Source organism: Cavia porcellus, unplaced genomic scaffold (assembly GCF_034190915.1).
Source record: "Cavia porcellus strain 051 isolate PalLab524CR breed Dunkin Hartley unplaced genomic scaffold, mCavPor4.1 scaffold_22, whole genome shotgun sequence".
NCBI lineage: Eukaryota > Metazoa > Chordata > Mammalia > Rodentia > Caviidae > Cavia > Cavia porcellus.
In genome coordinates, this window is record NW_026947505.1 from 42,363,362 (window position 1) to 42,387,560 (window position 24,199).

Consider the following 24,199-nt stretch of genomic DNA (forward strand, 5'->3'; position numbering starts at 1 on the left):
AGAATGGAGTGCACTAGTCCAAAGGTGTGGTTGAAGGGGAAGAAGGGCCAGAGCCAGGCAGCAGCAGACAGAGCCTTGGAAGCAGAGAAGACAGGCTAATTTCTGGCTTCTTTGGTTTTATTCACATCATGATGGGAACTATAACTGAACACAGGCATGCAGAGCTGGATGGGGTCGGGCAAGGAGCACGGGTGAGTGGACTCATGACAGGAGAGACAGGGCCTGTACCACTTGTGGGATCTTCTTCCAGAGATGAGGCAGAAGCTCGGGGAGCAGGTGGCTCCCAGAATGCTAGGCATTTCTACAGTGGGCATGGACTACCAGTGCCAGTGAACTGCATGGATCAGTAAGCAATGCCAAGGCCCTTTCTCCTGCCAAAATGGTCCCATCAGATGAATAAGCAAGCAAGCAAGCAGTGCATGCATGCAATGGGGCCCAAAATCCAAGGAAGAGAAAAAGGAGTTCTCCTTAGCCACACTATTCCATGAAAAAACCAAAGCAAAATTCAAAAACCCTGGCACTGAAGACACAGCCGGGATCATTTGATTATAAGCTGCCCTAAATCTTGTACAGTCACCATGTCCCTTACCCGCCTTAGGAGAAATACATGACTGCTAGAAAAGCAGCTCTTTCAAAGACGGTGTGGGAACTCAACTCCTGTAATCCCAGCACTCTGGAAGGCTGAGACATGAGGATCCTAAGTTTGAGCCTAATGTGGGCAATTTGGTGACTTAAGTGAAATACTGTCTCAAAACTAAAAACAGAAAAGGCGTGGGGATGTAGGTCATTGCAAAGCTTAGGGATTCAATGAGAAAGAAGAGAAAGATGGCAAGCAAAAAATGAGATTTCAAATTCTCAGGGCAGATGCTATATTTTAGTTCTTTTAGAGAAAAGTACCGGACTAAATGTAAGGCTTTGCAGAATCCTCAGGTGAAGTTTACAGCTGAGCAAGAGCCCAGCTGAGCTCAGACCCTTCCGGGAAAAGTGACTGACCACCCTGGAGGGAGTGTGGATGGCTGTGGGGGAAACTGAGCATTTGACTGGAATCTGACTTCCAAGGTATAATCTCTGCCAGGGAGTATTTTTTTATCACTAAAACAAATATGAACATTTTAATAGCTTGAGATACTACATTTATCAAAAATGTCACCAGTGTGTGTCATTAATTCTACCAAGCTTTACTTTTTTCCCTTCATGAGAAAAGTCTTTTCTCGGGCCTAAATCCCCAACAGCTATTCGTCATTAATTTCTCTTCCATAAATGACATGGCCTTTCACTCACTTGGTGGGTGGCTTCTGATGGACTATCCATTCTAGATATTCCAGAGCACTGACTTAAATCACCAGTCAGATATAGAAAGTGATGGCCACACAAAGGTATTATATGCAAGGATTTCTTCATAGTTTATGGTATATATACAGAAGTTCACTCTCAAAACAACACTGACAGCAAAGACCATGCAGATCCACATGCAAATGGAGTATGATTTACAGAAACAAAATCCAGGAAGGCCTTCCCAGGAAGGACTGGGGACAAACAGATGGACAGAGGTTTTCGGAGGCTCGCTGCACTCAGGGGCTGGATCTTCCCAGAAGAAATCCAAGCAGGGCCCAGGCAGCAACTACGCTGCAGACTCTGCAAGACAATGACATGAGTAAGAACAGACAGACAGGGCAGGGCAGGCCTGTGAACTCTACAGGTCAGCAAGCACCACACGGTCGCCCTTCGTTCTCCCAATTGCATTCACCCAACCATGCTTTCTTTTTATCACTTCCCTGGGGCCCACACTGAAGTTTTGCCTTCCAAAGTCAATGGCTCTGGCATTTCCCTGGTGACTTAGATCAGAGGTTGGTACAAGAACACAGTGCCACCCACTAGAGGGATGGTTCGTTCCTACACCATCCCTACACCAGAATCCTCAAAGATGTAAGTCCATCTACCTGGTTGCTCAGCCCCAAACCTTGCGAGCATCCTTGACCCTTTGTGGGTCTGTTGCTGCCCCCCCCCCCGCCGACACCATACCCAGTACCACCAGGCAGGACCAAGTCACGGCCACACTGAAAGAGGCTGTGAGCTTGCTTCCCAAGATGTTCTGCCCTCTGCTTCCACTGCAGCCCATCTCAGCACCTGAGACAGTACTGCTTTGAAAATGCAATCTGGATCTGTCCCTCCTCTGCTCAGACTTGAGTGTCCCTCACTTCTTCTAAGACTGACGCCCATAAGCCTCTCCTCTCCAGTTCCAACAGGCAGGCTCAGTTCCTTCTCAGCGGTTCACTCACTGTGGCCTTCAACAAGGCTTTATACCACTGCCTCTCAGCCCACGCTCTGTTCCCACAGCGCCCTGCCTGGCTTACTCCCTCCCCTTCCCAAGTCTTAGACCTCCTCATAGGCTCCTTTGAGCCCAGCCTTCATTCTGAGACCCTGCCCCCTTCACACTCTTGTTTGTCATCTGTATGTGTGAGGTTTGTCCCCTCATACATACAGTGTACTCGTTTATGTTTGTTTTTGTCTTCTGCTGGCTAGCATGCGGGACTTCGATTTTATTCATTGATTAATTCTGCAATAGCACCCACCACTGCAGATGCCCAGTTATTTGAGGAAGGAACTGAACTGTCTGCTTACTGTAGCTGCGGACAACTCCTGGACAACCAACACTAGCTAGTGAAGTAGCATGAATCAGGCCAACTGGGGACCCAAATGGGCAAAGGGCAGCTTCAGCCTGGGCACTTACTGTAGCACACAGTTGACATTGGGGGAGTGTCTCCAGTATCGGTATAGGGAAACCTGCAGGGTCGGGTGGCACCTGTAGTCCTTCAGGACACTGCGGACACTGCCAAAGAAGTTCATGTGAGTCAGCGAGCAACGCATCACACGGCTGCTGCAGAGGCTCGGGGTGGGCACAGGCAGCGCGGCAGTGATGCAGACCAAGGTAAACTGAGAGCACCTACTCCTTAAACTTATTGGTCAGGAGCAAGAACTGGCTTCGAGTGAGCCGTCTGACATCGAACTTGCAGAGGTTCTGGAACTCGCCATACACTTGCTGCTCACTGACCCCAGGCCACCTTCTGACAGTGAGGATGAGGATGGGAGGCCGGATACTGGGAAAATCTGGGCCTGCAAAGTTCTAGAAAACATGAACAAAAGAGACTGTCCACAATTTTTGCATCTCGTGATTGAAAGTGCTACACAGTAGCAGGAAAGGCTGTGACAGGGGCCGGGGGTGGAAAGAAGGAGAAAGAGAAAAGAGTGCAGTCAGGAGAGTTTTGGTGGAAAAACAAGAAGAAATCAAAAGCTTTCTGAGGTGTGGACACCATCCAGCTCTTACCTCGGTGCTCCTGGAACCCCTCTAGCACATCCCAGGGGACACCAGCCCACCTCCCACCGTCTGCTGAGGGAGCTGAGTGAAACCTACTCACAATTTTAGGGACTGCCGCTCGGATAAGGTTCACTTGGTTCACGTAAGGAGCCAGCACATCGAGGTACTGCGGGAAGGACGACTCAGACGTGGGAACATGGCTACAGGGACAGAGAAGGCCCAGAGCACTCAGGCACATGGGCGTTTGCTCTTACTTCCTCAACCACAGCTGCTGCCCAAGTCGCTCTCCCTTCCACCCATCAGGAGTGCTGGGCTTAATGGTAGAGGCCTTCCTCCAGCCAGCCAAAGTGCCTGCTCCAGGGCCCAAAGAGAAGCACAGCTTCTGGAGAGTCACTATCCACGCTTCCAGGGCAGTTTGGGGACAAGTCCTCTGCTGACCAGCATCACAATAGGCTCAAGACAATCAGCAAGAAGACATCTGGGAGAAGTGCCACTTTATCATACCTTGACACCATGTCACCCTTGATTCTAAATGGTCATCCCTCGCCCCAGAGTGTCATTCTGCCACCAGCCCCACTCTGTCTGGGTATGACCCAAGTTCGGGCCCTGAGAGCAACGCAAGCCAGGGGATCTGGCAGGAATGAAGCCATGGATCTCTATAAACCCAGTACTGCTTCTAGGTCATGGGGAGAAATGTAAACATAGGGTGAAAGGTCCCAGGCCAGCCATGGCGGCACTGTGCCAAAATCAGCAATCTCCCAGCACATTACCATCTGCCACCCACCAGGGGGCACTAAACACTGTCAAACTGCAAGAACTAGGGAGACGGGCTGCTGGATTTCTCACATCAGTCATAAGCTCACATTAATGTGTCATACAATTTTTGTATCTTCCATACCCACTGCCCAAATAAGCAAACACAAGGAATACAGACAGTTATAGCCTAAATGTGTTCCTAAGACAGTCCTGAGTACAAGCTGTAACTGATTAGCTCCTTCCCTAGGCCTGCTAAGCACTACAAATGTCCACCCTGGGACAAGGCTGTAAAACACACGTGTAAAATGTGCACTTGGTTCCTATATCCCTGTGTGGCCGGGCTGGAGGAGTCAGAGATACTGCTGTCATGGTAACCTCTGCCCACAAGCAGCATACTCTAAGTCAGTGCCTTTGCCCCACTTATGTGAACCCCACAGTGTGCCAGGCAACAGCCTGAACTCCTTGCCCTTTTCCCTTGCTTTGAGTTAACAGTTACAAGGATATTTGTAGATAACTGACAGAGGAACACACCAAGCTGGACATAACTGAGGCAGGTATCAGAACCCACACTGAAGCCCGCTGTTGGGTTCCCTGACACCAGTGAATTCTCCCAACTCAAACCCACGGGTAGCAGCCATGACCCACCCAGAAATCAGACAGGGATGACAGGAAAGGGCCTTTATGGACAAAGTCCACGTCTGCACCCACTGTGCTGGCTGCTGCCCAGGCAGAGGCACAATATCTATCCATATGACACTCATGGCACCTTCTCTTTGGTGGCTCAGGGTATGACCACAAGGACTCACTAAATCCTGCCCACAGAATGAGCAACACGATGAAAAGAAGATACACTCACCCATGCACTCGCTGTAGGAGCAAGTGTGCCACTTTCAAAAGAACTGGAAAGAAAAGCTAGAGGTGTAACAACCTTCGAGATCTTGTCAAAACATTCAATCTCCTGTTAGGCTCAACCTGATATGAAATAAACAAGAACCTATGGACAGCAACAGCTTAACACCAATGAAAGTAGGTCTCCTCTAAAAGGGCCCACAACTCTTACCTGATCCACATAGGAAGGCATCATATCCTGCTTCATGGGGGTACTTCGTCTTGGCTGGAGTATTTCCCATATGTAGGACAGTGAACAGCTATTAGAAACAGCCTGGGCAAAGGAGCCCTTTCCCAGCCTAGATCAATGTTCAGGGCAGCTGCAGCACACATGACCCCCAATGCGGTGGGCACTCCCTTCCTGCTCACAAGTCAGTGTCACAACCCAGAGCTTCCTGACAGGTTAGACACCCATCCCGGGGGGAAATAAACAGCTCCTGGCCTTGGATGTGATCTGTGACGGCACACCTCAGAGGCAGGAGTTGTGAGAAGTGGGCAAGGCAGGCAGTGGAGGAAAGCCATGTGTACTCCCACAGCCTGCCACTTGGCCCACTAGGGTCCAGGAAGGCCCCGGCTCAGCCCATAGTGGGACAAGGGGACATACCGTATTTTTCACATTTGTTTCCATGAACAATCACTGGTGCAGAATCCTTGGTGGGATTCAAGTTGCTATTATAGAAAAAAAAAAAACAATCCTTTCTTATTCTCCTGCAAGCCCCTTAAATTATACAGGTATGTCCTCAGCATGTATGCACACACACTACACATATATGTGCACATATACATGTATATTCATGTACATACATATGCATACATGCATGCATACACATGTGTATATATATATGTATAAGAATACACATACAAACACTTTTGGTTTTTGCAGTACTGAGGATTGAACCCAGGGCCCTGGGGCTGGGGATTTAACTCAGTGGTTTGCCTGCCTGCCTGGCAAGCACAAGGTCGTGAGTTCAATCCCCTGTACAAAAAAAAAAAAAGTATTTGATAAGTGAATCCAGAGCCCTTCATACTATATCCCAGATCTTTTTATTTTGAGACACAGCTCAGAATGGGTTTAAACTTTCAATTCTCTTGCCTCAGCCTCCCAAAGTGCTGGGATTATATTGTGCATCACCACAGGCAGTTAGCACATACATTTTTAAAAGCCACAGCTCTAAACATGGACAGTTATGGTCTTGGTAACTAGACAACAGATCAAATGAAAAATCAACTATACAAATAAATAAATTTTTTAAAAGAGAACAGCTGTGCAAAAGGCTCTAGCCAGACCATTCTGGGCATTTAACAAACTCTCACCTGAGCCCAGGCACCAAGACAAACAGGATGATGCCTCTGCTCTCCAAACTTGCTTTCTGATGGCCCAAGTGACAAACATATACTGTGTCTGTGCCCTTTAAATGCATTGTCTTATCCTCATACACTGGCATGAGCGCGTGAGACATAGGCAAATGTCTATTTGAAGGTGCCTGCAGGTCACATAGAGCAGGACCACCCAGGGTTCTCTAGACACAGTAAGAAGCAAGAGGAAGGTCAAGGAAGGGCCCCAAGACAGAACTGAAGAGATGAAGAGATGGACACAGGAATGGATGAAAGACTCTACCCGCCCCGCTCCCAGCAAAAAAGAAAAATCCAGGAGGGCAGCATCACAGACCAGGGCTGTGAAGGACATGGTCATATCCTGTTCTGAATGAACACCTTCCAGCTATTGTCCTGACAACTAAGAGATGTGTAAGCATGTGCACGCCAGCCACACCAAGGGCAATGCATCAAAGGCAAGAAATCCTGATGGTCAAGGTGACGTGGAGACCACTACCTGGACCTGCTACCAACAGCAGAGCAGCAACAGCATCTCCAGGTAACAGCAGCAGATGCCTCACTACTGCCTCCCTGGATCAAAGATGTAGCAACCATCTCAGTCTCCTACCCTAGCACACGGTCACCAACACAGACCTGCCCCATTTTTGCATAGTAACAGGGATGAACTCAGGGCCCTTGTACTGAGGTACATCTCCAGCACTTTTTTTTTTTTGAGATGAACTAAATTGCTAATTTTCTGAGGCTGAGTTTTAATTTACAGTCCTCCTGCCTCTGTAGGACTTCTGTACAGACAGTGTGTACCACCATGCTAGGCTTGGGTTTTAAGTGTTGGTGCTGAAAAAAATAAAAGACTAAAGACCCCAGGGAGGGAATGTAGGGCTAGAGGAGGTCAGGGGGAGTCCTGTCCACCTGGCTCACACTGAGAAGGCACTTGTGTTTGCTGGTGATAGAGGAGACAAGAACAATGACAGGAAAGCAAAGCCTTCAGGAGAGTGGGACAGGGAGTGGAGATATTCCTGCCTCTGGCCTCTTCCTTTCCTCTTGGAAGTGGGGCCCAGGGACTGCCTGATCTGATCATAGGAGTCCCAGCCCTGCTCCAGGAGCACCTTGAGAAACACCTTCCTTACCTACTCAGCACTTCGTATACTTCCAAGAGGTTGGAAACCCGTGGGAAATGCAGTTCCTGCAATTACAGAAAACAAATCAGGGAGAACAAAACATTTGTGCTTCTGGCTATCATCTGCTTTAGGTCTTACCAAAGACCTAAAGTAACCTGGAAAATGTTGACTCCTATAAGCCTCTCTTCCTCTTCCCATGTCCTGAGGGAACGTATTCCTTAATTACAGAATCAGGGAAGCAGGACCCTACAGCGTTGTAGCAGGGTTCCCAATGCCAGGCTAGAGTGAAGTGCCACCAACAGCACACACACCATCTCCCTCAGCAGACAAGTTTAAGGGATTCTGTAAAGACAGGAATCAGGTACTAAATGGGGACTCAGTCACATTCAGAGCATACTAGGGATGAAAGGGTCTTGGGGGAGTCCCAGGAGTTCATCAAAGCTCGAAATACATCAAACCAATATGAAAAGCTTTCCTGGGCAAAGATACACCAAGGAACCTGTTTGTTGGTTCTCTTCTTAAATAACTCATTCAAGGTCACTACCCTAAGAGTTTAAAACTCTTTTCCTCAGTTTCTAGGCACCATTTAAGGCAGCTGGGTCTCTTTTCCACACAGTGCAAGACCTGATGGCACAACAGAACCACCTGGAGGCTGTCAGCACACCATCTGGCCCCATCCTAGACTCCACCTGAACCCACACTGGAGACAGGTGGACCAGTGGGCCAGCTTGTAACTCCACAGTGGTTCTTCCCTCACTATCAGGATGGGAACCCATGACCTCAGGGCCTGGCAAAGATGATGCTTCTCAACACTTTTCAAGAAAGGACCCAACCCTGGTGCTGGGTAAGCCATGTCCAAAATGTTCATCAAAAATCTATCAAGGAGATGTAAGGGAACTTTGATGTGTTGTATTGTTTTTAATTAGATTTTTTTTTTTGAAAACTGACCTGTTCTATCAAGGGGCCCTAAACAGCAGTGTAGGGCCTGCCTGACAAGCATAAGACCTTGAGCTCAATTCCCAGTACCCCCAAACTTATCAAGCTCCAAAATAAAATATTCCATTGTGCCATCTGAAGCACAACAATTACATATAAACAAATCAAAAACAGGGGACTTCAAAGAGGGAAAGGAAAAAATCATATATAAGCTAATATGACCCACAGGTGCCAAAACATGAAACTGATTCCATTTTATTTCTGTTGTGTTTTGATTGGTTTAATTTTTTGAGGCAGGGCCTTGTTATATAGTTCAAGCTGGCCTTAAACTCGTGGCAATTCTCCTGCCTCAACCTCCAAGCAATGGGATTACAGGCATTCACCATCATACCTTGCTAATCCCACTTTTAAAAGGGAAGAATTCAAAGAGAAATTAGAGCAAGAGAAAGCACTAAGTGTACCAATATGGAAAAGAGCAGTCCTTACCCCACAGTAAATTCTATTTGTTACCTTCCAGATATCCTTTGTAACATTCTTGGTGTCAATAAGAACAGGAAACAGGTTGTGGATATTCTGCTTAAACTGATCATAGCTTTCTGAGGAGAAAGATTCAAACAGTAAAATGTGAGTTAGTTTGTTGGTAAAAATGGGAAAGAACCACTCTCTACCCTTGCAGACAAAACAAAAACAAATTAAAAGCATCCTCAATCCTAACCATCAAGGATTTCTAATCTGAAACCAAACTGCCATCACCACTTTTAATGGTACAGACCAGTGGTTTTCTACTAAACTCAAGCTACTTTCATTGCCAACATCAACTAATGCAGTATGAGAAATTCCAGCAAATGGGATGAGAGAGAGAGAGAAATGGAGGTAGAAAGGAAAGCAGCAGGTCTGTCCTCACCTGGGAGGGGTCTGAAGAATTTCTCATGGAGATGCAGCAGATCCATCATCATGTTATGCCCCACCAAGGGCTACTTGGAATAAATCAACAGGTAAGACAAATGAAATTTAAAAAATAATAAAGACAGACACCATAGACCAGAGGTGGTGAGCCTACGGCATGCATCCGCCAGTAAGCTGTACCATTGAAAGCTCTAAAAGGTTTGCCATCACTGTCATAGATGCAAAGGCAAAGGATGTAGCTTCAGAGCCAGCTGTGACTCTGGTCATCTGATAATTCCATCCCCAGTCTCACTCTGTTCCCATGTAAGCTGCAGGACTGCTTGAGGGGAGAAGGCAGGGAAGGGACAGAGTTTTAAAACAGGGTCCACAGTGAAAATCTAAACTGTTTCGATTTTTTATTTGTTTTGGAAGCAGCGTCTTGCTATGTAGTTCAGGTTGGCCATGAATGCAGGGTGATCTTCCTGTCTCACTTCCCATGCTGGGATTACTGGCATGTGCCACCACGCCCAGCTGAGAATCTAAACTGAAATAAATACACATCATTTTCCAAATAGTTTTAGATAATTAGTGTCAAAATCCCTGTGTTACTGAAAAGGACAAACAAAGTATTATTTCACATTATAGTCTTTTGCCAAATTAAGCCATCATGATTTGGTAAAAAAATAAGGTTAGGATCACAAAACTAATTATCAGTAAGAAGGAATCACTGATTTTAGCCTTATTTTACTGTTAAAGGACCCTCAACAACTACAGCCAGAAAGACAAAGGATAAGAAACGACTGTTGTTCCCTACCTTCTGTGCTTGTACCAGCATCTGGAAAAAGACAGAAAAACCTCTCGCAGAGAGAAGAATCTCCTCCTTCCAACAGCTGTCTCGGTCACCAGAGGCATGCTCCAGGTACCAGCGATGCTGAAGGCTCACCTTTTTCACTATCACCTGAAATAAAACAGCAAGAGGCACAGGCCTGTAATCCTGGCTCACTGGGAATCAAGCTTAAAAAAGCTCTTGTCTCAAAATGAAAGGGAAAAAACAAAAGCAGATGAGTGAAGTCTTTCACAGAGACACATTAAGGCTGAATGAGAGACTGGTGACAGAGCTGCTAAAGACGCCTGTTCCCAGGGACACTTACTTCCTGGTCTCTCAGCACTGTCCAGATGTTGGGCAGGGCCTGCCTCAGCACCAGCTGCACCTCAAAGGCCCGAAACCCTGCACAAGGAAACACGAAGCACACACAGACCTGGAGCCACAATGCACACTCTGCAAAAGCAGCCTGAAGACAGGACCTGCTGAGAAAGGCTAGAAGACAGGTGAACCGTGTGCAAAGGCAGGTTTCAGGGGCCCCCAAACCGAGGAGCTACATGATGTCACACAACCTGTCATGATGTTCCAGGGTAGCATTCTCAAAGTTTCTGACAACAGGGCCATTCAAACTGGGGACTCCAAAGAATTTTGGGTTGAGTTACAGTTACATAAAAAATTAGGAATGCGAACTCTAGATTTAAAAAATTTCAATTTTGAAATTCATGAAAATATTTTCCAAAGAGAAAAAGCCAGAAGAGTGACACAGTGCCACGCACAGTGCCACATGCCTGTAATTCCAGCTAAAATAAACAAAAGAATCACAGGTTTGCGGGGAGCCTGGGCACCTCAGAGACCCTGCCTCAAAAAAAAAAGTAAAGGGGGCTGGAGATGTAGCTCAGGGGTAGGTTATGACTGGGTTTCATCCCCAGTACTGTCATTTTTTTTAAGTGTGATATCGTTTCACATTTTTGCACCTAGCTAAAAATCACATCTGCTTTTGCATTTAATCGGCTCATCTTCTGTGATATGCTGTGGTCATTGAAATAAAGAAAAAACCTAAATATACAGATGGCTAAATGGACAGGGGAAGAGCTATCAAATGATTTTGAGTGTTCTTTTGTAATACCATGTAAATTCAATACATGGTAGTTTGAAGATCAACTGTCTAATGTCATCTAAGTTCATTATTAGTAAACTTCCTAGCACTTTAACATTAAATCCTACAGGCCTGTTTTGTATTTTTAATGTTTTTTTCCCCCCAGCATCAGGGATTGAACTCAAGGCCTCTGCACTGAGCTATGTCCACCAGCTTTTTATTTTTTCACTTCAAGACCAAGTCTGAGCCACTAAATTGCTCAGGCTGGCCTTAAACTTGAAATTGTCCTGCCTTAGCTTTCCAAGGTTATGAATACAATAATATGCCACCACATCTAACTCCTTGGATTTTCTTAGCCATGATTTTGTAACAACATACACTGGTTGCTAGGAAGACATTAGTTTGCAGAGTTATGCAGATCTTCCAAATATTCACACATTTCACTACATAATATCAACAAAAGACATTTGTACACATGACCATTGATGTGACATGATGAGGCTATGACATGGCCTCCATGTTAGAAAGCCATCAAGCTTATGGTGGCAGATTCAAGTTTTCCCAAACTCCTGTTTTTGACTGAAATTTTATCACTAGCAAATACTTTTGAGTTTTTTTCCTTAAAGTTACAGACCTACTTTTTCCATTGAGAAAATGACTGCGAAAACAAAGTCTAAATAACAATAAATTTTTTTCCAGTAAAAATTGTATTCCAAGAAAAGAAAAAACCCCAGCTGGGACTGGAAGTATAACACAATGGTAAAACAATTACCTAGCATGCAGGAGGCACTGGGTTTGATTCTCAGCACTGGGACTAAAAAGCACAAAACACACACACACACACACACACACACACAGGGACTAAAAAGCACAAAACACACACACACACACACACACACACTGGGACTAAAAAGCACAAAACACACACACAGGGACTAAAAAGCACAAAACACACACACACACACACGGACTAAAAAGCACAACACACACACACACACACCCAGAACCTAAGCACAATACACACACACACACCCCAGACACACCCAGAACCTAATCCTTGACTCCAAAGACTGCAGAGTGCTTTTTCTCAATAGAACGACAAGTATACTTATTTTTTTCTATACTTACATTAACATAGAATATTTAAAAGACGAGAACTCAAAAATGAGGTCTAAAACTATGAATATTACTTCCTCATCAAGGAGGCTCTCAGTTGCTTTTTTAAAAACCTGATAATAACAAAGAATGCAGTAACTACCAGCACCATCTGATGCACCTACATAATTTAATTCCTGCTAAGATGCCAGCAGGTTTAATCCCCAACACTACAGGACCCAGGAAACACTGCAATGATGACAGCAAGCCACTGCTGAGCAACATTCTGGAAATAGTTCTGATTTTTATGGACCCCATAGCTAGGGTCTGAGACCAACAAGCTCCACAGACTTGGCTCTGTAAACTGTCACATTGGGGCATATGCGTGGGGTAGGGAACAAGGATTAACAAAAGTCAGTAACAAAAAGAATTCAGGATGAAATCTAAAGGATGGCTCATGAATGAACTTCACTTCCTCAGTCTTGAAATTCAAAGTTGAAAAGGCTTTATTTAACTTTTGAATTCAGCTCAGCACTATGTAGCCTGGGGATTAGGCATCTGTGGAGAAAACACTGGCATCAGACTCAATTCATGGTAGTTGGGACCAAGATCTGGAGCTGGTGTGTCCCCCAGCTCTAGTACATGACTATAATCTGCCCCCACACTCCCACCCTGGGAGGATAGCCTGCTCCCTACCAGCCATCCCAGGCAGAGTTATCTGGTCACCTTCCTTGGCCAGGTCCAGCCACCGCGTCACCTCATCAATCACCACCTTGACTTGGTCTTTATCCAGAGTACTAAAAAAGGACATATAAGAGTGGAGACATTGGAGAAAACCACCCCACGAATCCTAAAATAATCTTAACAAGAAAAGTTTCAGGACCTGCTGATTTTATTATTGTAATCTCATAAAAACTGATTCAAAAAGGTCAACTGTTTTCTAGGTCTTTCCATGTAGTAGGAATGCAAAGCTTGACCTATCTAATTGCAGGTTCCCAGAAACTCATTCAATTCCTGCCTGCTCTGCTGATGGTACAAATAAAATGTAAGAAGGCTATAGCCAGTACTAAGCATTTCCACAGAGCTTCTGAAGGGGTACAGTACACACCAGCTTGGAACAAAGGAGAAAGGCAAGGGCTTGGTAAACCTTCTCCTGTATCAGAGAAGAATATTCTGCGAAATTAAGATCTCACTCCAACCTTTGAAAATAATGGGAGATTAAAAATTCAAATTGTTAGCCAGGCACAGTGTGTTATACCTAAAAACTCAGCACTTGGGAGGCTGAGGTAGGAGGATCATTACAAGTTCAAGACCAGCCTGGGCTACATAGTAAGTTCAAGGCGAGCCTGAACTACACAGTAAGATCTGTCTCAAACCACCAAAAATATAAAAATAAAACTTCAAACTGCTGCCAGGCCTTGCGGTACATGTGTATAATCCCAGTTACTTAGAAAGCTGAGGCAGGAGGACTGCAACTAGGCTAGCCTGGGCAACTTAGCAACTTAGCCAGACTCTATATCAATAAAAATTTTAAAAAGGGCTGGCTAACTTAGTGGTAAAGCAACCCTCAGTTTGATTCCCAATACTGACATAAAATTTAAAAAATAGATTTTCCCTTACCAAAAAGAATAAAAAACTCTGTATTTATATATGAAAACTGGCACCAAGGATGGGGGAAAAAAAGTCTGAACATTACACAAGATCATTATCTGGACCAAATTGTGAATCCCATTTCAGAGTTAAAAGCTGTCTAATTTATTCCTTTCTCAGGAAAGTAAAAAAATCTAAAGCCTGAAGAGCTTAAATGACTTCTTCAAAACCAACAGTTAGTTGATAGCACTGGCTGCCTGGACCCTGAGTTCCTGGCTCCATCTGCCACCCAATACTGTAGTCCTCTCCTGTCACTCTTGAACAGGCAGCACAAAGCTGCAGGGCTTAGGCCCAGCACGGGAGCAAAGATAAAGGGGGTACACATGCGTCTCCCACACAGGATTAGGTATGCTGGGCTGGAGCAATCCAAAGCCTATGCCCTGCATAACTGGTATGTCAAGGTCATCTGTGAGTAGCCCTGCAACCCCTCAGAAGGCCAGGCTGGAGCCCAGCATAACATCTTACAGCATGTCCAAGAGAGTTGTTTCTTCTCAACCTGGCACTGGAATAAACTATTTCTTTGAGTCACAAATTAAGGGTTTCTCTTTTTTTCATTTTGAAACACCAGAAACCCCATTTAAAGCAGTGGGCAGTTCATATGAGAGATGAAAGGACAAAATACACAGGAGGCCATGTCTTACCTCTGCAGCAGACAGGTCCCTCACACCACAGACCTTTAGGCCTGGCGGAGCACAAGTGGCCAAAGTGTGGAGTGCACAAGGTCGCCACACTCCCAGAACCAGCTGAACCCACAGGAAACACAGAAAACACGGCAACGAAGAGACGGGCAAGAAGGAAGCCCTACCTGCGAACTTTCCAGTTCCCTGTCAGGATACTATGCTTAATTTTCTTCTCCTGCTCTTCATTCATATATGGGATTCCCTTTTTGAGAAACTAAAAACAGGAAGAAAACAAGTGAGAGGTAGCCTCCAAGGCAAGGAGCAGCAGAGCAGAGGAAAGCACTTTGTCTCCCACAAACAAGTAAGAAAGAAGGCAGGAGCAGGCAGTGTGGCCAGAGAGATGCCGCCCTGAACACGCTGCCTCCCCTCGAACACAGTACCTTGTTATAGTTGAAGCCATACTGATTCAAAAACTGAACACTGGATGCCTGGAAAGAGAATTCTGTGTCCAAAATGCCAAATGTTGTAGGAAAGAGAAAGAAGTTACACGAATGGGCTATATACCTATTTAAAACAAAAAAAGGAAAAGGAGAACATAAGGAGAGTAGAAGCAGTTCAAAAGTACTTTAAATTAAAAATTGCTTTAAAAATTAAAAACAAATCAAAAAACCCATTCTGGCTCATAGAGCAGATTTCAATGGGCTCTTTTTTTTTAATACACGAAGAGCTTGAACACCTACAGTGTAGTGTTTCAAGTCCACAGAGAAGGGCCCTCAACAATGTCTCCCTGCCACTCCGTCCCCCTCCACTGGTAGGAGCCAAAGCCACCCCAGCTAAGTGTAGATGACATGAGGTCACCACAGAAAACACAGCAACAAAGCAAACAGAAAACACCAGAAGACGCAGGCCCTAACCACTGGCCCATGCCCATCAGATCCTTCCTGACGGCCAGAACTTGTGGGCAAACTGCTCTCACAAAGTTGCACAAGGGACCACTGAAGGGAGAGCAGGAGCACCTAAGAGCAGGCCAGGGGTGGTGAGGAAAGGGCCCACAGGAAAGGTAGGCTTGAAGAAAACCGAGGAGGGTAAGTGAGAGTCTGCAGAGGACAGAATGAGTGAAGAGCCAGGAGGAGGAGAGCACACAGAGACCTAAGGCACAGCGACCCAGGTGCCCGGGAACATCCTGGAGGGGCCGCTTAGAACACGCATGGGCAAGAACTGTGTGTTGTGCAAAAGCTCTGCATACATACATGTTTGACTCTCCTTCAATGCTGGAGAATACAGACAACCCTAGAAGAACGAAAACACAAGTAATGACTGCCAAAGACCAGCTACCTGAAGTTAACCAAAGACAAAACATTTCCAGCGGTGCTTTGTATACACATACTCTGTGGATGGCAGAACAAGAGAATGTCCTCTTGAAGAGCAAAAGGACAGACTTCAAGTATGATAACTGTCAAAATGAAATCTGCACTGAAATTACTAAAATATAAATGTGGTCATTTCTTCAAACACAGAAATCTTAAATTGACATGTTCATAATTTAAAAATGACCAGCAGAAACTCCAAAAAGTAGAAATTAAAAACTTAACTGTTTATAATGCCTATTACTAAAAAAGACCATACTCACAGTGAAAAATATTTTAAAATGAGAGAACAGAAACATAAGAATTGTTTCTTATACTTTTCAATGAAAAATAAAATTAAGAAAAATAAACACGGACTGGGAATTTAGTTCAGTGACATAAGCACCTGCCTGGAAAGCACAAGGTTATGAGTTTGACTTCCAGTACCAAAAAAAAAAAAAAAAAAAAGAAAGAAAGAAAGAAAAATAAACAATAAAAAAACAACAGAGGACTAGACTCAAAAGGATAGCTATGCATGGCAGTGCACACTTTTAATCCTAGCACTCAGGAAGCAGAGGCAGGAGGATCACTGAATCGAAGGCCAATTTGTACTACAAGTGAGTTTCAAGGCCAGCCAGAACTGCATAGTGAAATCCTGTATCAAAAAGGCAAAAAAAAAAAAAAAAAAGGAAAATACATATATACTTGTGAATAGATGTCCAATGTCACTCATATAAAAGAGGTCTGTAAAATGCGGCCAATGCTTATCTTGTAAATAACATTTTATTACAATAGTCATGATAAATGATTTATATACAATCAACTGCCAATTTCATAAAGGCGGGACTGAGTAGTTGTAACAAATCACATTTCCAGGGGCTGGGGGTTTAGCTCAGCGGCATAAGCTCCTGCCTTGAAAGCAGGCAGTCATGAGTTCGATCCCCGGTACCAATAAAAAGGAAAAAGACCAAAAAAAAAAATGACAAATCACATTTCCAGCAAAATCTGAGCTGTAGCCTTCTAACCATTTACAGAAAAAGTTGTTGCATCCCCCCCAAAAAAATTGTTGGTCCTGTATTATAAGTCAAAATAGCAATTATATTTTTTTTTCTCTATTAAGTGGGCAAAAAATTTTCAGATCAGTAACACTAGGTATTTGTTAGGTAAATGGGTACATTCACTATTGTTAGTATTAAGAAATTGTGGATGGTTACAATGAACAGTAGTACTTTGGCAACGTACATAAAAAAAGTGGTTTTTGGCAGCACTGGAAATTTGCCTAGTGACTCAAGCACACTAGGCAAATACCCTACCATGGAGCTACATCTCAACCAATATACATTATTAATGGACAAACTTTGGAACTTCAATTCCACCGCTAGAAATATGCATAATGCAAATATTCACAAAAGTACAGTAATACGCAAATTCCAAGCTGGTCAATGAAGTTTGCTTAACTCTATACAGATAGTTAAATGAAAGTATGAATTACTAAGAGTCAACAGACACATTCAGTTCATAATAGTATACAACTATTAAAACTGAACAAGTCTGGGCTGGGGGATGTAGCTCAAAAAAATGTCTGTCTAGAACTTGTAAGGCTCCGATACAATGCCCAGCACCAAAAAACAAACAAAACAAAAAATGAACAAGTCTGAATGTGCTGATAGAGAAGTATCTCCAGGCTCATCAGGTCCCATTAATGGGAGTAAAAAACCCCCAAGATACAAAGTATTCATAGTCTTTTGCTTGTATAAATTTTCTTTTTAAAAAAAAATTGGCATGGAGGTGCATGCTTGTAACAAGGAGGCTGAGGCAAAAGGATTACCACAAACTCAAGGTCAGCCTGGGCTACATAAGCAAGTTCAAGGCCAGACTGTACTGCATAGTGAGATCCTGCATCAAAAAACAGCAACAAAAAAACCAAAAACCTACATATGTTTTTACTTGAAAGATGGAACAGGTGATAGTGATTATTTCTTTACTCTTATTTAGGCACAGAAAACAATGCTGATAATTTTTTCACTTGCTTTAAAGTGCTGGTCACATAAACATAATACAAAAGGATACCTGATGTCTTTGAAAGCAATTTTTAACAACAGAAAAAACAAAGACAAAGGTTTTTCTGAGACAGAGTCAGACTGGTCTTGAACTCACTATGTAGCCCAGGCTGGTCTCAAACTTGCTGAGATCCTTCTACTTCAGCCAAAGTGTTGGGATTATGAGCATGCACCACTACATACCGCTAGACAATAAAGTATTTTCTTCCACAACTCAAACAGATGAATGTTACACTCACCAATTTGACAGATTGAAAATTGCTGAATACTTTGTCGAGTCTTTAGATACCAGTCAGATGGCAAATCAAAAAGGCTGTGAAAAAAGATGTATTGCATACCATAAGGAAGGAAGTCAGATCAGGTGGAGTTTTTTTTTTTTTCCCCGTTACAGCAACTAGGAAACACTAGGACCATTTGGGATCTAGGCAGCTTTAGCTTTACCTGATCTGCTGGAATCTGGACAGGTTAGAACGAAGTCCAGTGAACTCTATGTCCAGGCCTGCAAAGGAGGCAAAAATTACGGTCTCCAGGTACCAGCATGCCACGACTCTACACTAAATAAGGGGTACTCAAATGGTGTTGGTGGGGACTCTACACTAAATAAGGGGTACTCAAATGGTGTTGGTGGGCATAGTAGTGCACACCTGTAATCTCAGCACTGAGGTGGCTGAGGCAGGAAGATTACTGTCAGTTCAAGGCCAGCCTGGGCTACACAGTGAGTTCAAAATCAGCCTAAACTACACAGTGAGACCCTGCCTCAAAAAAAAAAAAAAAAAAAAGTAAATAAAAATTACTACAATTCTTTGTGTATAGATACAGACAGAGACATACATATATGGTGAATGTTGCTGCCAAATGCTATCCAAAAGAAAGGCAGGCTCATTAGGAAAAAAAAAAAAAAAGTCAGGGGGTCCACAGTCATCTTATTCACCCGATAGGGCACCTGGGAGACTTCTAGCTCTTCCCTAGACTCAAAGTGACTTAGAAAGGTCAACGTTTTCAATCAATTCTGGATACTGAGGCAGCTACCATAGCGCCAAGTAAAGACACCCTGGAAAAGGACTCCCAGAACTGCTTTAGAAAGTGGCAAGAAGGAAAGAATGTATGTTCACAGTGAGGGGAGTAACCAGAGGGGATTAACAGCGATGCACGTTACTGTAATGATCTCGTTTTGGATTTTCACCGTATGTTTTGATCACACCTCCTAAATGCTGCAGATGGCCCACGTATTCACACTTGGCACTCAAGAAGCCAACTGGTCAGGATGGGAGATGGAGCAAACTAAAGCAGGACCGGCCATGAGATGACCCTGGACCACAGGGTAGCTGCGGCCACCAAGAGCCCAGGAGCTCTGGGCGCCACTGGCGCTTAATGCCCCCTGCGTAGGGGCCCAAGCAGGGATTCTGATTCCTTTTCAGGGCTCTCTTTCAGGCTAGCGGCCCACAACCACCCTCTCCCGCGTTTTACCCACGAAGTCCGCCTCCCGCAGGAGCTTCTGCAGCATTGGGAGGCTCTTCTCGAACTCGTCGGCACCCACGTCCATGGCGGCTCATGGAGGCAGCCGCGTGCTACGGAACTTCCCCACTTCCGCCTCGCCCTGTCTTAAAGGGCTCGCACACGCTCGCCCAGGCCCCACCCCCACCCCACACCTGCCAGTGGTCTGAAGCTTAACAGTGTGCCCAAAGGTGAAAAGTGCATGCAATCAAAAGCCACCTGCTGGATTGAGGACGTCCTTTCTGCCCTGGGATTACGCTCCTATTGGCAGAAATCCCTATGTACAGCACAGGTTAGAGGTGATTCTGGTCACTACTAGTCCATGATCTTCCTTTCAAACCTTCCCTTGAATTCCAGACTTCTATTTGAAGAGGTTAATGGCACTCCAAACAATATTTAAAGTGCAGGAAGAAAAAAAATTAAGAATCTGCTTCTAAGTGCCTCCAGTGGGGTATTTATTAGGGGATATTTAGTATGGAGTTGCTAAAATATCAATGCTGAAGCCTCACAATCAGTCACACCTTTTATAAGATTGGTGCATACTTGCCAAAACCCACGTGGTTCTCCAACTTCCCAGGGAGAAGATCTTGAAGGGCAGCAGGAAGGTGAAGAAATAGACAAATATACAGAAATCTGGTATCAGGAGGAGCTCTCCTGATCGGAGAAAAGGAACTGCTCAACCAGGCTACCTGTGACACCCCATTTCCTAGCAGTCGGCATGCATGGCAACCCAAGGCCTAGGGGTTCTGTGGACTGTAGCTGCTTGTTTATGCGGCTTGCCCAGGAGCACCTTGTTCTCGGGATCAGCCTTGCTCCAGCCCTGCACGTGTGGTCCATCTCCAGTTTCAGCCACTCCTGACATCTCTTTTCTGTTTTTGCAGTTGTAATTAATGTTGTTTTGTTTTGAGACAGGGTCTTGCTATACAATTCAGTCTTAAATTCAGCTTTGTAGCCCAGGCTAGTCTCGAACTTGCAACTATTCTCCTGCCTCAGCTTCCGAAGTGCTGGGATTACAGACATTCACCACACCTGGCTAATGGGTGTTTAAATGAAGTTGGAAGAGCTATGTTTGGAGAAAGCTGTAGATGATTTTTTTTAAGATATTTAAGACCAAGTTAAAGTGAGACTCGTGTTGAAATTAATCTTTTGCTATTTATCAAGGTTAGTTAAGTCTCTTTGGGAATTATCTTGGAACCATGTACAGCACCTCTTTAGTTTTTTTTGTCATTGTCAGCCATCTGGATGAGTCACAGCCATTGCTTGACCAAATTGCTTTCTGTGAAAGCCTGGAAGATTATTTTTTTTTGGCAGGGGTGACTCTCCTATATATTATTGATCACTTTTTTGGGGGTGGCTCTAAAATCTCCTTGGTTAGAAGACCAGGGATTCACAGTTATAGGATGTCGCAGCAGAGGTTTTTTTCATATCCTGGGTCCTTATTGACTTTGGCAGGATAGGGCCAAAATACTGGCTGTCACCTTAGCCCATCTATTTTTTTAATTTTTGTTTTCCAAACCTGTTATCGAACATCTAGAAGATTGATAACATTACAGTGTGATAGAGGCAGTAAGTTTAACACTACTATCTTATCTAAATATCAAGCACCGTAGAACATGAAATGTTTTTAACCATGTATGTTTTAGTATTTGAATCTCTGTAAAGTGTTAACAGTTACATGCTTCATACATAAAATTAGAAATTAAAACCATATATAATATTGTAGCATGAATCATGATGACTTTTTGTAACACACCTGCATTTTTTGACATAAAACGTTTTAGTCAATCATCCCTATCTAATTACATAACAAGTTTTTACCTAACTTGTTGGCCTTTAGTGGGATACACATCTCATGAGTTTTTGTTAAAGGCAGAGGTCTGTATGTAAAAGAATAGTCTTTTACCATAAGCAATCCCTGTTTTATGTTTTGGAAGACCTGTACATCTGGAGACATGAATACATTTAGTATACCACAAAGTTAGCTATATAAAAACTTTTTATATTAGAGCATTTTTAACTCAAACATCTTACTATCTGGAAAACTTAACCCTTTGATGATGACCAACATAAACATACCACAATAATGTGTTTAATAACATTTATTAGCATGTTTTCCATAAGGCTATGGAGGTCACTGGGGCTTTCTACTAATGAACAAGGACTGGATAATTTTGAGGCAGCTGCTTTTCTATTAATTGAAGTCCTATCTAATAGTCTTTCCACATCCCCAGGGATTTTTGCTTAATTATATTAATAACTTTTGATGACTTACGAAAACCCAATCACAACATTTTACACATTATTTTTGAACAAATGAGAGACTCAAGTCATAATACATAAACAATATACATTATATTTACACAACCAATTTTAGCATCATTTTGACCAGTTTTAACCTTGGCAGAAATATGCTTTTTAAACCTATGAATCAAATTACATAATCAACAAATGAGCCAAAAAGGAAAAAATTCTAGCTCAAAAAAAAAAAAAACTATTCTCGGATATGACAAAGAAACAAGTACACAGCTTACCAGATTGGATAAACAGACAAATTTCTTACAAAATCCGAGTGCACTCAAATACATTTTTGATCAAATCGAATTTTAACTTTTTTTACAATTTTAGGAACTTGTAACTGTAAATAGGCTAGTCAGATTTTGTTATAGGTCAATTAGCAAAGCTTTCTTAAGAATTTGGAAGGAAGGCCAGGGATTTAGTTCAGTGGTTTAAGCACCTGCCTGGTAAGCATGAGGTCATGAGTTCAATCCCCAGTACAAAAAAAAAAAAAAAAAAATTGGAAATATTTTCTCTATAATCAATAAATGTTTAAGATTAGTAACCTTTGTGTCCCTTTCTTTCATGAAAATTTTAGCTCAATATTTATCTCTATATGTGTCACCTACTCAGACCTTTAATTTCTATTTTTTGTTACCATCTACTGAACATCCTGGGTCAAATCCTTTCAGCTTTTTGAAAGGTGGAATCAACTCTTTCTGTGGGTCTGGGTCCATGATACAGCTGGGCATCATGCTCTGGCACCCAGATAGGTGATTTAGCATTCTCTGGAAAGACACACGCATACCCTTGACCTCAAGAGAGTAGTGGGCTGGGGTCCCTTCCTAGATCTTTCCAAAGGTCCTTTCTTAGCTTTTTTCTTTACCTGATTGAATTGTCTTTCTGCTGCTGTAGTTCCATGCCTGGTAGGATTTTAAAAGTTAATAGTATATCTACCAAGTGAAGTCTATTATGAGGTATAAATTTCTTGTAGGAGTCCCCCTTTTGTTTTTGTAGTTAAATTTTGAGTGTATGGTGAACACATTTAACAGTATTTTGACCTTGAGGGTTATAAGGAATTTTCATGATGAGGGAAATACGAAAAGTTTTACAAAATATTTTTTGTAAGTTTTACAAAATACACTCATATAGGCTGGGCCAGTGTAGAAAAAACTCTATTTTGTGTTTAGGTGCCCAGGGCTCCTGCTTTTCACTGTGCCACCTCTGTAGCCATGGCCTTTCTGTATATGGGTTGCCATGGCATACAGGAGGCAGGGCCGCTAGGCTTTTGTCCTTTTGTCCCCACAGCTGAAACAAGTAACTTTTTTTAGGCTGTGGAAGAATAACCTGAGTGATAGAAGCTGCCAAGGCAGCCCCTTTGGCATACCTGGAGCCAGTATCCGTAAAAACCTGTATTATCTGACAGTGTAGCCTGTTTTTTATGGGCTCTTAAAGCATCTCTACACCATTTATTTGTATTTTTAAAGGCCAGTTGTTGAACATTAATTTGTTGGCCTTTGTGTTGCTTATCATCTTTTTACTAGCCTGCAAAAAAGCATGTTGCAAAATCTTGGAAAAAGTTTCATCAGGACTCTGACAAATGGAAGTTAAATCAAGGGATGTTTTAGTCTTTGAAGGAAGTTTTTTTCTAAGTCATTATAGCAGCTATTTTAATTCATTTATATGTTTGTTATTTAAAAGTAAGTTGATTATTTGGCGGCAAAGGCACTTTTTTTTGGTTAACATCTTTTGTAATGGTTGTATTATGAGCAGCAACTCAGTCTGATGCACGCACAAGTCTAAAAAAATTTTTTTTACAATAAATAATCTCCTGGACTTAAAGCATGCTATTTTATTATTTGAGGCCATAATCTGTTGTCTCAGGAGCTCTATTAAACCCAATGTAAAAAGGGCTGTGGTAGCAGCAGCTTAATTCTTTTCAGGGACTTAAAAGGTACAGCTTTATGAAGATGTATAAGTTGTCTTGGGTTATGGGTACTTGAAGTTTAGTAACAGGGTAGATATGTTGAAAACTCTTTATGGACCCTCCCTGCCCATCTGGCTTTTTAAAATGCCAACTATAAGGGAGAGAGAGAAAAAAATGGCTTTATTTCCTGAGAAATGGAAGTTTTAATCTGTGACACAGCAAAATTTTTTTGAACTGAAAAGGTGGGAATTACTGCTTGTGGCTGTTAAGATTATCAGGATGGCTATTGTTTCGCCACCTTTTTATCACTCAGGACTTGACTTTAAAACAGAGCTCTGAGCCAAATCTTTAGTGGTCATCGCAATAAGCTAATGACCATCAACACTCTAATCCCACTCTAAAAAAGAAAGTAAACATGGGAATGAAGCTCAGTTTTTATATTAATGGACTCAATATTGAGGATATTAATACACTTTTGGACTCAATAATGAGGATACTGATACATCTCTCCCTTTTGTGTGCACATTAGAGGTGTCCTCACCTGTTACCTGACAAATTTTTTGTATGGCCCAGGTGCCTG

At 43.2% G+C, this 24,199-nt stretch overlaps 1 protein-coding gene across 2 annotated transcripts; it reads right to left on the reverse strand.

Annotated features, from left to right (window-relative positions):
* Positions 1–1,379: 1,379 nt before the first annotated feature.
* On the reverse strand, positions 1,380–19,523 carry Pnldc1 (PARN like ribonuclease domain containing exonuclease 1). 2 transcript variants are annotated; one of them, XM_063233104.1, is made up of 19 exons: positions 19,392–19,523; positions 18,366–18,423; positions 18,164–18,237; positions 15,769–15,808; positions 14,959–15,082; positions 14,704–14,792; positions 12,975–13,045; positions 10,386–10,462; positions 10,049–10,192; positions 9,254–9,323; positions 8,860–8,945; positions 7,423–7,478; positions 5,565–5,629; positions 5,133–5,186; positions 4,929–4,971; positions 3,417–3,516; positions 2,949–3,124; positions 2,732–2,830; positions 1,380–1,635 (listed from the first exon to the last, which is right to left on the reverse strand). In XM_063233104.1, the coding sequence occupies exons 1-19, from the start codon at positions 19,465–19,467 to the stop codon at positions 1,572–1,574; spliced, it is 1,566 nt and encodes a 521-aa protein (XP_063089174.1). In that variant the 5' UTR covers positions 19,468–19,523; the 3' UTR covers positions 1,380–1,571. The 2 variants fall into 2 exon arrangements, with proteins under 2 accessions (XP_063089174.1, XP_063089173.1); XM_063233103.1 differs by having other exon boundaries at positions 12,945–13,045.
* Between the last annotated feature and the right edge of the window lie 4,676 nt (positions 19,524–24,199).

Excerpts from the sequence above, each read along its gene's own strand:
- Pnldc1 (XM_063233103.1), bottom strand. The coding sequence starts at position 19,467 with ATGGACGTGGGTGCCGACGAGTTCGAGAAGAGCCTCCCAATGCTGCAG. Across the intron at positions 10,463-12,944 it reads AACTCTGCCTGGGATGGCTG|GGTTTCGGGCCTTTGAGGTG; the intron begins GTAGGGAGCAGG and ends TTCCTTGTGCAG. Across the intron at positions 10,193-10,385 it reads CAGTGCTGAGAGACCAGGAA|GTGATAGTGAAAAAGGTGAG; the intron begins GTAAGTGTCCCT and ends GTTTTATTTCAG.